The following is a 14492-nucleotide window of genomic DNA, read 5'->3' on the forward strand; positions in this document are numbered from 1 at the left end:
AAAAAAAAAAAAAAAAAAAAAAAAAAGAATTGAAGTGTTTAGAATTGAGTAATTCGATTTAAATTACTTCCAGTTTTTTCTAATAGTTCTTCCCTCCATCCCCCAATGGGTATATGACATCTCCTCTCTCTGAACCAGTAACTCAAGCATATATGAGCTCTGTCTTGAAAGACAACCAATGGTGATGCTAAGTCCACAATGCTATGACCCAGAGCCCCTGAGGCCAGGCCAGTGTCCAGTGAGCAGCAGGACAGTCCACACACACCAAGCTCCTCTCGTGAGTCTAAGCTGAAGCCATCAGCCGCAGTGTCTGACTCTACCTACTTGCTTACTAAAGCGTGCCACCAGAGGCCTTCCCCCATGATAAGAAGTAAATTCACAGCCTTAGGGGTGATATAACCATGTTCTTTTCCCTTCCTTTCTAGTCCTAGTTTCAGGTGGCAGTGATAAAAGGAGTGTTCTCCTCTTAAACGGTAGATCGGAAAAATAAATGAATGTGAATAGATATCCCCCGCTCTCCTCAGTCTGTATCAAAGCCCTGGGGAATCCATTTTTACCACACTGAGTCTCACTGAAGTCAACAGCGTAAGCTCCTGCATTCATTTCCATGGGACTCAGCATTGTGAAAATAATTGGATTGCACTGCACCCTAACACTCCTTTCAGGAAACAGAAAATGTGCCTTTGCTAGTAGGTGTGGCGAAAACTCGTCTGAATGCTGCTAGGTTTCACCCTGTGTTTTCAGTATTGTCTTGTCAAGAGCAGTTATTATCAAGTCCCAAATGAGCCTGGCAGTACAACCCTCAATGAGGTGTTTAAAACCGCCTTCCCTACTGAGAAAGAAAACACTGCTTTTGTTCCCGTTTTTAAAATTAACTGCATAGTATTACCACTATCAATGAGGTGTTTAACATCAAAATTGTCTTCCCTGGTGGGAAGAAAAACACTTACTTTGTTTCCTTTCTTAAAATTAATTGAGGTTTTAAAAAACTTATCCTTATTCAACCAAGAGTCGCATAAAAGGGAGAAGAGACGAAAATGGGATTTTAAAATGTTGTCTTTGGTGGCCCATCCAAGATTGTCAGCACATTCTTCCTGCTTAGGCCACTTGCTGAACACTTTTCTTTGCCTTTGCTTCATTTCTCCCCCATTATATTTTATAACCTTGGCCTCATCGGTGTAGTCCTTGGTAGCGAGCTAATCATGAGATCTTTGCAGGAATGACTACATTGATCCACGTATTGGTTTTTGTGTGTTTGGTTGGTTGGTTTTAAGATGGAGTTTTGCTCTGTCACCCAGGAGTGCAGTGGTGTGATCTTGGCTCACCTCTACCTCTGCCTCCTGGGTTCAAGCAATTCTCCTGTCTCAGCCTCCCAAGTAGCTGGGATTACAGGCACATGCCACCACACGCGCTAATTTTTGTATTTTTAGTAGTGACGGGGTTTCACCATATTGGTCAGGCTGGTCTCAAACTCCTGACCTCGTGATCCACTGGCCTTGACCTCCCAAAGTGCTGGGATTACAGGAGTGAGCCACCGCGCCCGGCCTGATCCACATATTCTTTATTAGTTTGCAAATTTTCCACAAGGCTGCTCTACCTATTCTAAAAGATTAAAGAAATTGCTTATGAAAAGTTAAAATCAGCCTGTAGTATTAATATCTAAGGGGGCTTTGGCAGATATGGCTAACGATGCTCCCTTCCCTCATTTCCTCAGGGGATTCTAGGGACGGTTCTAACCTTTAAAACTGTCTCTGCCTCTGCTTGAGGCATGGGAGTTCTATGGTCACTGTCTTTTACAAGATGCAGCAGAATAGAGAAGGCAAGAGAAGCAAAACCCTGACTTTTTGCTTACTACTATCGTTTCTTTAATATCTCTTCTGGTATTTGGCCATCCTTCTGTTCATATTGTTGTTATCTCCATTTCCTTGAGTGTAAATTCTTTTATTTATTGAGTTTGTTATTTTCCTTTCATGATACTGACCTGACTCAGATATTTTATCATTCTTAGGGCTAGTGCATGACTCAGACCTGTACAATCATTTCATACACCTGACTAGAGTGTTTATGTAAGGGATATATGACTCAACAGGACCAAAGAACTCCCAACAGAACCTTAGGACGTTGGCAGAAACTACCAGAAAAGAGAAGCTCCCTTGCTCCTGAAGTTGCTGAGCTATGAAGAATGTATGCTGTGAGCTAACAGGAACCATTTTGCCACTCTGTAGGAAGAGCTTGCCTGAAACTGTTGAGACAAGAGAAACAGGTTTCCTGACTATATTGTTTCAGTACCCGGATCCCACAGTCTACCTCGGGACTCTCAATAACACGGCCAATAAATTCCCTTTTTGTTTCAGCACAAGCCATTTTAAATCATAATTTTTTGTCACTAGCAACTGAAATTAATCAAACGAGAATGTGTGAACCTGTAGAGAAAGTCCATAGTTCTCTAACTTCACATCAGTAGATGCCCAAGGGGCCTTTTTGTTTTTTTGAGATGGAGTCTCACTCTGTCGCCCAGGCTGGAGTGCAGTGGTGCGATCTCGGCTCACTGAAACCTCTGCCTCCCTGGTTCACGCAATTCTCTGCCTCAGCCTCCCGAATAGCTGGGATTACGGGTGCCCGCCACCACGCCCGGCTAATTTTTGTATTTTTTTAGTAGAGACGGGGTTTCACCATGTTGGCCAAGCTGGTCTTGAACTCCTGACCTCAGGTGATCCACCCGCCTCAGCCTCCCAAAGTGCTGGGATTACAGGCATGAGCCACCGCATAGAGGTCAATTGCGATACTACAGGAAAAGAAGGTAAAGTGGAATCACATCTGATTTCCATTTACATGCCGGTTTTAGAAACTCACCCCCATGAAAGGTATAACTTCACAATCTACTTAATCCTCACAGCAGCACACAAATTTATTAACATTTATTAATGTTAAGGCTTAATGTAAAAACAATGGCATAAATCCTGCAGATAAGTAGGAAAACTTCAGAATTATCTATCTGTTGTCAATTTATCACGAGAGATTGGATTTTATCCTAAAGGCATATTTTGGGAATATCCAAATATCTGCAATATAGTCTCTCCTTCAGAATTTTCCTACATGATGCAGAAATCAAGAGCTACCTGCCTGAAGTTGACAGATTAAAAAATGATGATTAAGTATAATATCTGAATTTATGACAGGTAGCCAACGGGAAAACAATAAAAGATAACAAAAATTACGAGAAAAAAGGGTTAGCATAAATGATATGGATTTCTCAGCTTCAACATTCAGGAGTGAAATAAGTACCGCTTAAAGTTGAAAAATTAAGAAATGGAAGTATAAGCACTTAATTTGGAGTTATGAAAATAATCACCCAAAGAAATCAAGAAGAAATGACATGAATGCTGATGTCTACCGAGGGGGACCAGGGTGAGGGACATTGCTTGCTTTCATTTATGCCTCTTTTTTCTATTTAGATGTTTCATTTTTGTGTGCACACATTATATTTTCATTTTATTTTATTTTATTTTTTGAGACAGTCTCTCTTTATCGCCCAGGCTGGAATGCAGTGGCGCGATCACAGCTCACTGCAACCTCCACCTCGTGGGCTCAAGTGATCTTCCCACCTTAGCCTCTCGAGTAGCTGGAACTAGAGGTATGTACCAACACACCCAACTATGTTTTGTATTTTTTGTAGAGGCAGGGTCTTGCCATGTAGACTAGGCTGGCCTTGAACCCCTGGGCTCAAGTAATCTGCCCACCTCAGCCTCCCAAAGTGCTAGGATTACAGGCGTGAGCCACCACGCCCAGCCTGTAATTTTAAATTGGCCAAAAAAACTATGTTCATCTAGGCAGCCTGCTCTTCTGCCCTCTAAAATATGCATTGCAAGCATTCTCTGCACCATCAGATGGCCTACATGTCAACTTCCCAGTTCCAAACTTACAAAAGTCTTCTTTTAAAATAGAGGAAGTGTCTGCCCACCTAAGGTTAATCTGTCTGCCTGTGTGTGAATTGCAGCCACACCTATGTCTTCAGAAATTGCTAATTACCCTCTTTCTCGTCAGGATCCTCAAACTCTCCTTTTCTGTGAGCTGCCTTCAAGCAGTGGAGGACACACTCAGGCTACTCCCATCTGAAACTGAAAAGCCACCTTGACCCCATGACCCTGTCTAGCTTCCTCTCTCTTCTCCCCTTGACAGCCAAATATCTCCATTTCCGACTCCTGAACTCACTCTGATACGGAGTCTACCTTCATCACTGCAGTAAAACTGCTTTGGCCAAGCTCACAGGTGGCTCTAATCCCTAATCAGACTGTCACTACCAATCTTCCTCCTACTTGATTTCTCGAAGCTTCTGACAGAGGGGATCACGCTTTTAAATTCTTGCTTGGATTTTCAGGACATCCCACCTTATCACTGTCATTTGGCAGATTTGTGTCCTCACACATCATTAGCATAAAAGATTTCCCCTCACCATGAAGTATTTCTCACATCAAGTCATAACCTTGGCCATAACTGGAGTATTTGCTCCTCACAAGCCTCTGCACTCCACATGCAGCTCTTCCTGCCAAAGGCTTTCTTGCTTCCACAGTGACATCCAGGAACAGGGGCAATCCCTTCATGTTGCTCCACGGGAAAGCCACCTGCAGAAAGGCCAGCTTGCTGCTGGAATTTTTATTGGATGTCTTCAGACAGATATGCTACAGCACGTTTCAGTGAATGGACTTCCACTTACAGCAGAAAATTTAACCTTGTGAACTCAGTCACTTGTTTGAAACTCAATTTGGGATGATGGTGGCTCTTTCTCAATTCATTAGAATTCTCTCCCTTTTCTCCTCTGAGTAGATTTCTAGTGAGGGCAGTGGAGGGGAGAAGCTTGGTTATCATCCTAGCCTTGTCTCGTGCTTTCTTCCCTGTGTACTCTGCTGAGAGTGTAACTGCCTGACCTACCAGCACAAGCAAGGCAGACTGATCATTTCAGGAGAGGTTGAGGGTCCTCTCCTGTTGATGTGGCCTGATGGGCACTGGTCTGATGACTTACTAAAAACTAGTTGCATCTTCCTTTGCTGACAGGCTGACCACCCCCAGCCTCATTCAACTTGGACCCTGGTGCTTGGTAGGCACTTCACCATTCAACTCTTTCTTGGGAACCTTTTGGATCTCCTCTAGGCCCTGTTGGACATGTGTGTAAATGCGCGCACGTGTGTGTATATATGTGTATATATACACATACACACATACGTATATATACACACACTTCTGTGTTAGGGGCAAAGGAGGGAGCCGTATAGTTGGTGATCAAAGCTACAAAAGGCCCCTCTATGTTCATTTCTAAAGGCCAAGGCATACAGATTCAGAGCACTATTGCACTGTCTTCTGTCAGAAACTCGGGCAGAGCCAAGTCTTTCTACTCTTAGACCCAAAATCTACTCAGCAATTTATAACAGCCAACACTTCCCTCCTTGCATATTATTCCCTAATCCCACAGATTTTCCTAGCTATCACCTAAGTCCTCTCACCTTTTCTCTCAGAACATCTCCCCCAGCTCAGAGAGGAATTTGTCTCTGTACGTGGGAGAGTCTTTAAAAAAAAAAAAATGAGGCGGGGCACAGCGACTCATGCCTATAATCCCAGCACTTTGGGAAGCTGAGGCAGAAGCATCGCTTGAGATTACGAGTTCAAAACCAGCCTGGACAACATAGTGAAACCTTGTCTCTACAAAAAATAAAAAATTAGCCTGTCATGTTGGTGTCCACCTGCAGTCCCAGCTACTTGTTCATAGTCTTTGAATCTTTATATGCAAAGTCAACTTTTTAAGAATCAAAAAAGAAAAATACATGTATCTTTTCTGCCAAGCACCAGCTTTTTGCAAATGAGTACTCCACCTTTCAGACTCTATTGCTTTTATTATAATTTAAAACAAACTTTGAAATTCAGGCTCTATTTGTTCTCCCTTCAAGGCAATGAAGCCCATGAGTGGGAGGAAGCCTACAGGGCAACAACAAAAAAAGTGAGAACGTCATTATTATTATTATTTGAGATGGAGACTCAGTCTTTCACCCAGGGTAGAGTGCAATGGCGAGGTCTCGGCTCACTGCAACCTCTGCCTCCTGAGTTCAAGCGATTCTCCCGCCTCAGACTACCCAGTAGCTGGGACTACAGGCACGTGCCACCACACTCTGCTAATTTTTGTATTTTTAGTAGAGATTGGGTTTCACTACGTTGGCCAGGCTGATCTCAAACTCCTGACCTCATGATTCGCCCGCCTCGGCCTCCCAAGGTGCTGGGATTACAGGCGTGAGCCACTGCGCCCGGCCGTGAGAACATTCTTGATTTAAAATCCACATATATAATCTAGGTATGCGATCATAGCTTCTTTTACTTGCTATGGTCCATGAAAGGAGAAATCATAATTTCTCCACCTTTTAAATAGCCAGATTTCTGCAATCCGTCCACCCCCTCTAGATTTTCAGCAATTATCTGTGAAAAGGAGGAAGGAATAGCAAACTAGAAGCAAAATCATAAGCTTCAAAATTTCTTTGTGCCTCCGTTTTTATGCAGTTTCTTTTGGTATGGCAGGAAAATGGACAATATTGTTTTCATACAATAGCTGTATTTTGTTCCAGCATGCGCATAAATTAGAGTTAACCTTATCTGACCTTACCTAAAGCGACCTTTTTTGCTTGATTATTCTGATTCATGCATTTTTACATCAGTCTACATTTAGTGAAAGAAAAAATTCATAATTTATATCATTTAACGTATTAATCTTAAAAGTGCATGTATACCTGGAATGGAAAACGTAGTAAGCAAGCTAGCAGTTAGAGTACTTAACTGTGGGAAACGTAAAGTGGAAAAAAATATATAGAAGGAAAATATAGCTCTAACAGGGAGAGGTTTGGGGCCCCACAGATAAATAGGCACATTTCCACTCCACCTCCGGACATCTGCCGGTTGGTGGTAAAGTTGCTGATTTTAGGAAATTCTAGAGACAGAACGTTGTCGGGGTGGTGGTGTGCTATTGACCAAAACAGGAAGGCAATGCCTGGATTAACTAGAGACCTAAGAAACTGCGGGAACAAGCGCAATCGCTGCGGGGCCAGGACTAGCTTCGAAGGCAGCAAGCCTCACAGCAACACGGAGCCGGGTCCTCGTGTGACCCTGCTATGTAAGGAGACCGGCACCCTCATCCTCTTGACGGCGCCGAGACCCCGACGGCCTCGGAACGCTTCGCTGGGGCACACTGAAAGCAGCGCGAGACGCACTTCCCGACATTCTATAAACTTGGAGGCCGGCTTTTGTTTGTTTTGGCCCCGCTCACACACACGCGTCTCAGAGCGGGGACCATAGGCCCCGCGGCTGCTGGCGGCTCAAGGTCCCCCGGGACGCCGCCCTGGAGGACTTTGCCCGCCGCGCCCGGCTGCCTCCCTTGCCGGGCCCTGCCCCTCTCGCCTCTGCTCCCGGCGCCGCAGCTGACCCGGCGCAGGAGGAGGGCGACAGCAGTGCGTGGCGTCACAAAGCGAGACCAGAACGCCTGGGGTTCCGCCGCGACTCGGTCGTCCCGGGGCAGCCCGACTTGAAATCCGCCCTCACAGGGAGTGAGACGCCCGACGCCGGCTCGCCCCACCCTCGGGGTCCCCTCCGTAGCCTGACCGGGACGCAGCGTCGCGGCGGCCCCGGCGCCGCAAAGCGTCCTGGGAGCGCCGGCTCGCGCCGGAAGAACGCGAGGGCGCTCGGCGGCGGCGAGGTTATAAAAGGGAAGAAGCCGGCGGCGGGCGGAAGTGGGCGGTTCGGCTGCTCCGGGCGCTGTTGTTTGGTCTTTGGGCCTCTGGAGGGGCGTTATCTGGAGGGCCGTCGGTGCAGGCCGCAGTGACAGGGCTGCTCTCCCGGCGCTCCGTGCCTGTCTCCCGGTGCAGCTGTGCTCGCGGCCTCCGCGGCCTGCAGGCCCAACATGGCGCAGGAGGTGTCGGAGTACCTGAGCCAGAACCCGCGGGTGGCCGCCTGGGTGGAGGCGCTGCGCTGCGACGGCGAGACTGACAAACACTGGCGCCACCGCCGGGATTTTTTGCTCCGCAACGCCGGGGACCTGGCCCCCGCTGGCGGCGCTGCCTCCGCTAGCACGGATGAAGCTGCCGACGCCGAGAGCGGGACCCGAAACCGGCAGCTGCAGCAGCTCATCTCCTTTTCCATGGCCTGGGCGAACCACGTCTTCCTCGGGTGCCGGTGAGTGAGGCAGCGTCCCTAACCAGCACGCCCCGTTTTGTCTGCCACCTGCAGACCGGCGCTCGGCGCCCTCCGCGGGACCGGCCTCGGCGGGGAGGGGAAGTTGTGAAGCGCGGGAATCTGCCGGCCCGGCTGCCCTCTAAGGGTGAGAAGGGTGTCCCTGCGAGGAGCCGACATGATTCCCGGACGTCTGTGTGCCCCGTGGTGTGGGGGGAGCTGCTGATAGGGTTGCTGGTGTTAGGGGACAACGCTCTTGGGGACGGGTGCTAGATTTAAGGTTAGTGAGGAGGTGCCCTGCCTGGTAGACCCTGGGGCACTTGTTTATGGAGGTCCAGGAAACAGTTCTTGGCGGTTGGTACACTTTCTTGATTGCAGCCAGGAAATGCAGTTCCTGTGGCCTGTTTTTTGCAAAGCACAAATAGGACCTTAGAAAAAACACTTTTTTAAAAATGACTTTTTCTTCTTTTTCAGATACCCTCAAAAAGTTATGGATAAAATACTTAGTATGGCTGAAGGCATCAAAGTGACAGATGCTCCAACCTATACAACAAGAGACGAACTGGTTGCCAAGGTGAAGAAAAGAGGGATATCGAGTAGCAATGGTTAGCAGATCATAGATGTGAACATACATAGGAGTTTAGAGCATAAGTTTGATATAATTAGGAATTATCGTTATTAATTTTTTTAACAAGCCAGAATTTTTATGTTATCAATAAGTAATAAAGTTGGAATGTTAAACCTAAACTGTGTATCTGTGTCTTTAGGCTTTGAATTTGATAGTTTGCTTTGACTGCTTTAGATTTTGAAGTGTCCACTGTTGTCTGATGCTGTTTTTTTTTTTAATATTAGACATTCGTGATGTTATTCAACACTGTTTTAAGAAATTAATGACTCCACACTTTTTAAAGAAACGATTAGTCTTGAAATATTTTCACTTTGTGCCTTTATTTTAATGTGTATTTGTCTCACCCGTTTTATACGAGGTATTCTTAGTCATGTATCTATGTTTTTCTTCTTTTTAGAAGGGGTAGAAGAGCCATCCAAAAAACGAGTTATAGAAGGGAAAAACAGTTCTGCAGTTGAGCAAGATCATGCAAAAACTTCTGCCAAGACAGAACGTGCATCAGCTCAGCAGGAAAACAGTTCAGCGGGTACAGGGGCGGCCATCAAATCAGAGAGTGGGAACTCGGCTCGGAGCGCTGGCATCTCCAGTCAGAATAGCTCCACAAGTGATGGAGATCGATCTGTCTCCAGCCAAAGCAGCAGCAGCGTTTCCTCTCAGGTAACAACGGCAGGATCTGGGAAAGCTTCTGAAGCAGAAGCTCCAGATAAACACGGTTCTGCATCATTTGTTTCCTTGCTGAAATCCAGTGTGAATAGTCACATGACCCAATCCACTGATTCTAGACAACAAGGTGGATCACCTAAAAAGAGTGCTTTGGAAGGCTCTTCAGCCTCAGCTTCTCAAAGCAGCTCAGAGATCGAGGTGCCCTTGTTGGGCTCCTCAGGAAGCTCAGAAGTAGAATTGCCACTGTTGTCTTCCAAACCTAGTTCAGAGACAGCTTCAAGTGGGTTAACTTCCAAAACTAGTTCAGAGGCAAGTGTTTCATCATCAGTTGCTAAAAACAGTTCCTCATCAGGCACATCCTTACTGACTCCCAAGAGCAGCTCTTCAACAAGTACATCGCTGCTAACTTCCAAAAGCACTTCCCAGGTAGCTGCGTCACTTCTAGCTTCCAAGAGCAGCTCCCAGACCAGTGGATCACTGGTTTCCAAAAGCACTTCCTTAGCAAGTGTGTCCCAGTTGGCTTCTAAGAGTAGTTCTCAGACTAGCACCTCACAGTTGCCTTCTAAAAGTACTTCACAGTCAAGTGAGAGTGCTGTCAAATTCTCTTGCAAGTTAACCAATGAAGATGTGAAACAGAAGCAGCCTTTTTTCAATAGACTGTATAAAACGGTGGCATGGAAGTTGGTAGCTGTTGGTGGCTTTAGTCCCAATGTGAATCATGGAGAGCTTCTAAATGCAGCTATTGAGGCTCTGAAAGCAACACTGGATGTATTTTTTGTCCCACTAAAAGAATTAGCAGATCTGCCTCAAAATAAGAGCTCTCAAGAAAGTATTGTTTGTGAATTGAGGTGCAAGTCTGTGTATTTGGGCACTGGCTGTGGAAAAAGCAAAGAAAATGCAAAAGCAGTTGCATCAAGAGAAGCATTGAAGTTATTTCTCAAGAAAAAGGTGGTGGTAAAAATATGTAAAAGGAAATACAGAGGCAGTGAAATAGAAGATCTAGTACTCCTTGATGAAGAATCGAGGCCTGTAAACTTACCTCCAGCATTAAAACATCCTCAAGAATTACTATAATGTGTCCAAAATATCACTGCATACAATATCTGGTATTTGAAGAGAAAAACTGACTTTTGTACAGCATAAAACACAGGCTTTCACAAATTTTGTATTGCTTTTTTTCCAGTTTTGCAGAAAATTTACATTCTAGTTCTCTTCACACAGTAGAAGTTGTAAATAATTTATGAATGACAGTACACATTAAAAGGTATGCATTAACAGCATATTAGTATGCTGTTTTATTTGCTGAAGAAAATACTGTCTTCTATTTTTAATGATACGTTAGGTACGACGTGTAGTTCGGTAGAGTTCTAAAATTTTTGTACTACTTTCAATTTGGTGAAAACGTATTAAGTTGTCTACCATGTTTTCTTTTCTAGCTGAATAAACCACATCAAAGAAAAGGGACCACAGTATTTGAATGTTTGAAAGTCTGTAAAGCTTAAGGTTTTAAAAATGTTGCCCGTAATGTTGAACATGTCTGTTAAAAAATAAAAGAAAAAATAGTTGCTTCAAACTATTTTTATGAGAAGTTGTAAGCATTTTTTAGATATAAAGCAGTATAAAGTACTTATTGTTATTTTATTCTGAAGTTGTTTAAAATTCACCATGACTTTGACCGCTGCAGATTCTTTAAGCGGGTTAATTTATGTTTTGAGGTGGAATACAATTTACACTTTTTCTTAAAGACATGAATGTGGGTTTCTATATTAAGCATATTTTGTGACTACTATTAACAGATTGATTTGTTTAGATATTAAATGCTTTAAGCTATTTTACCTTTTCAAGAAGTTGTGTTTTTTTTCTCCAAGTCAGAACCAATTCCTGCAAATAGGCTTCCCACGACTTGTCATTATAAATTAGACAGCCAGGTAATTGTGTGATATACATCTGTATTTTATTTTTTTACAGCAACTTCCTGAGCCAGAATAGCTGCAAAGCAATTCCCTTCAATTTTCAAATCTAGAACTGGATGGTTTTTGTGTTTACGAATCTTTTAGAATCCTGGAAAGAACAGAGAGCCATGTTCAGCTCTTGATAATGAGCCTATTCAATTTAACTACATTCGTTAGTAATGAAGTGGAATTTTGTTTTTGTCTTAGGTGATTCTGGCTGTGTTTGTCATTGTATATTCTGTTTACTTTGCTTCAAACTGGCCCCAAGATGTTATTTTTGTGGTTTCTGGCTTTCTAGATTCTATTTTTAGATACTGCACATTGAGCAATAATGGTGATAATATACAGAGAAAAGAAAGACCTTTCATGGGCCAATCGTGTTGGAATAGGAAAATTGAACGTAAGCTTAATTTAAGTATGTAGCAGTTACTCCTATTTTGTATTCTAGTAATAAAAACGATACTTTTTTTATGCTTGAATTACATAATCAGATGTTTTTATTTTACCATATAACCTTTAAAAATGATTCATTTTTGAGGGTATTTAATTGGATACCAAAGCTAAAATCTATATACTGTAGTGGGTTGCTTTTATAGATTGCAGGACACAATAACATGAATGTATTGTGAAAACACTTTTAGTTACCTCACTTTCCTCAGTCTTGGAATGTGTATTTTGTGGGATAATGATTATCAGAAAAGCAAAAATTACAAAGAACAAATAAATTTAATATAATTAGGTGGTTTGGTAATTTCGTAAATTGGCTTGTTTCAAGTTAATATGAAGGTTATTGAAAATATTTTATAGTGACCTTTGATGTGGGGGAAGTTGTTTAGTGTACATTTATGATAATCCTATTTAAAACCCTAGAAAAATACTCTTGGTTAATAACATTTAAAGAATCCTGATTTAAGGGAAATGCATATTTTAGAATTCTGTTACTGAGAGTGAATCCTGGCTCTGCCTTTTACTAGACATGTAACCTCTGGGAATTTAACCTTTTAACCTTACTTCATCTGAAATAGGACTAATAGCTGTCTCATAGAGCATGACTGTTAGATGAGATGATATATTTAAAGTGCCCAGCATGGTGCAGATACCCCATGGTTTACTTATGTATTCTCATTTCCTCTTATGAGGAGCTCTTCTCATTTGGCCTACTTTTCAGATGGAGAAACCTACACAGAGTAATTTGGTCAAATAATTCAAGGCCATATCTGATTTCAAAACCCAAGCTCAAGTATGTTGTATTGCGTCTTATCATTGTCACTTCTCTATATGCTGAAATTTCTGAAAATCCCCCCCAGAACGTGATTTTCTACCAGATTAAGTGACTGCATCTTTCTAAAGCCTCCTTGAAATGAGTCACTTCAGAGGCTCTTCTATTATTAATGCTTCTAATACTTGCATATCTTGAATATCCTCAACTAGTGAATCATCCCATATGGATGCAGTTGAACTTTGTAAAAAGGCCATACACACACCAAGAAATCTGCACATAAAACCCCCCAAAACCAAAAAACCAAACACACCTGCCTACAATAATGTATAATCAAGTTTAGTGAATAAAGTTGGTTACCAAGATGAGATATACTATTTTTTTCAGATGAGTGAGGTGAGACAGTTTCCTGAGACATCGAGATTTTTCTTGATGCTAAAATGAGAATTTTTTTTTTTAATGGTAAAGTTAGTTGACTTTGAACAATGATATTGTCATAAGTTTTTGACCTAAATTCTTGGAGCCTGTCACTGCTGTCATTGTCTAGGATAATTGTCATAGGGATATGTGTAACTTTAAGGACTTTGATATGTATTATCAAGAGCCTGCTCCAATTTGAATTGTTTTCCCTGTCGAGTGCAGCTTTTTTTGGTACAGATTTTTCCTTGCTGTTTAGATTTTTGAGTAACAACAGTGAGAAAGTAACAAAAGCAAGCAGCAATTGGGAACCAGGTCAGTCCTACAGGGATTGTGTTACTACTTTGTGGGCTTTGTCCTCAAAAATTGTGCTAAAGTCCTATATTGACCTGCTTTCTAGACATTGGTTATCCATTCCTGCATGATTTTTGAATAATATTTTCTGTGATTGATGAATAAATTATTTCACTTTCTACTAGAACAGAATGTTCAAGTTGAATGAAGGGTTGTCAAGCCATTTATTGTCCAACTACTCCTCCCCAAGAAAAACATCAATCATATTTCTTTGGCGTCCCTGCATACAGCTTAGTTGTTATCCAGTTAGAACCATTTCTTACTATCAACTTTAATATCTCTCGATTTTTCTCCTTTTTTTTTTGAGACGGAGGGAGTCTTGCTGTGTCGCCCAGGCTGGATTGCAGTGGCATGATCTCAGCTCACTGCAACCTCAGCCTCCTGGGGTCAAGCGATTCTTCTGCTTCAGCTTCCTGAATAGCTGGTATTATAGGTGTGTGCCACTGCACCCGGCTAATTTTTTCGCATTTTTAGTAGAGACGGGGTTTCACCATGTTGGTCAGGTTGGTCTTGAACTCCTGATCTCGTGATCTGCCCTGCCTCTGCCACCCAAATTGCTGGGATAACAGGGCGTGAGCCACCGTGCCTGGCCGATTTTTTTCCTTTAAAGAAAGGAAAGTCATTATCTGAAAATTATTAGTTTTTAAAGTTCTTTTTCTGTTCCTTTGGTATTCATCTAGCAAGAAAAATAGTAGCCAAGGCCCCAAACTAAATTAACTTTAACTTTGAAGGGAAAAAAGAAAAGTAATGGCTAGGCTGGGCACAGTGGCTCACGCCTGTAATCCCAGCACTTTGGGAGGCCAAAGCTGGCGGATCACATGAAGTCAGGAGTTTGAGACCAGCCTGGCCAAAATGGTGAAACCTTGTCTCTAAACTACAACATTAGCCAGGCGTGGTGGTGCGTGCCTGTAATCCCAGCTACTTGGGAGGCTGAGACAGGAGAATTGCTTGAACCTGGGAGGTGGAGGTTGCAGTGAGCCATGGTTGTGCCACTGCACTCTAGCCTGGGTGACAGAGTGAGACTCCGTGTCAAAAAAAAAACTAAACACAAAAGGTTGGA

At 43.1% G+C, this 14492-nt stretch overlaps 1 protein-coding gene across 4 annotated transcripts; it reads left to right on the plus strand.

Moving 5' to 3' along the window:
* The first annotated feature begins 7549 nt into the window (after window positions 1-7549).
* CDKN2AIP (CDKN2A interacting protein) lies at window positions 7550-12178 on the plus strand. Of its 4 annotated transcripts, XM_025386620.1 has the most exons (4): window positions 7550-8202; window positions 8674-8804; window positions 9225-9484; window positions 10927-12178. In XM_025386620.1, the coding sequence occupies exons 1-4, from the start codon at window positions 7931-7933 to the stop codon at window positions 10990-10992; spliced, it is 729 nt and encodes a 242-aa protein (XP_025242405.1). In that variant the 5' UTR covers window positions 7550-7930; the 3' UTR covers window positions 10993-12178. The 4 variants fall into 4 exon arrangements, with proteins under 4 accessions (XP_025242405.1, XP_025242403.1, XP_025242406.1 ...); XM_025386618.1 differs by having other exon boundaries at window positions 9225-12178; XM_025386621.1 differs by having other exon boundaries at window positions 8674-8773; window positions 9225-12178.
* Window positions 12179-14492: the final 2314 nt, after the last annotated feature.

This window comes from Theropithecus gelada, chromosome 5 (genome assembly GCF_003255815.1).
Source record: "Theropithecus gelada isolate Dixy chromosome 5, Tgel_1.0, whole genome shotgun sequence".
NCBI classification, from domain to species: domain Eukaryota; kingdom Metazoa; phylum Chordata; class Mammalia; order Primates; family Cercopithecidae; genus Theropithecus; species Theropithecus gelada.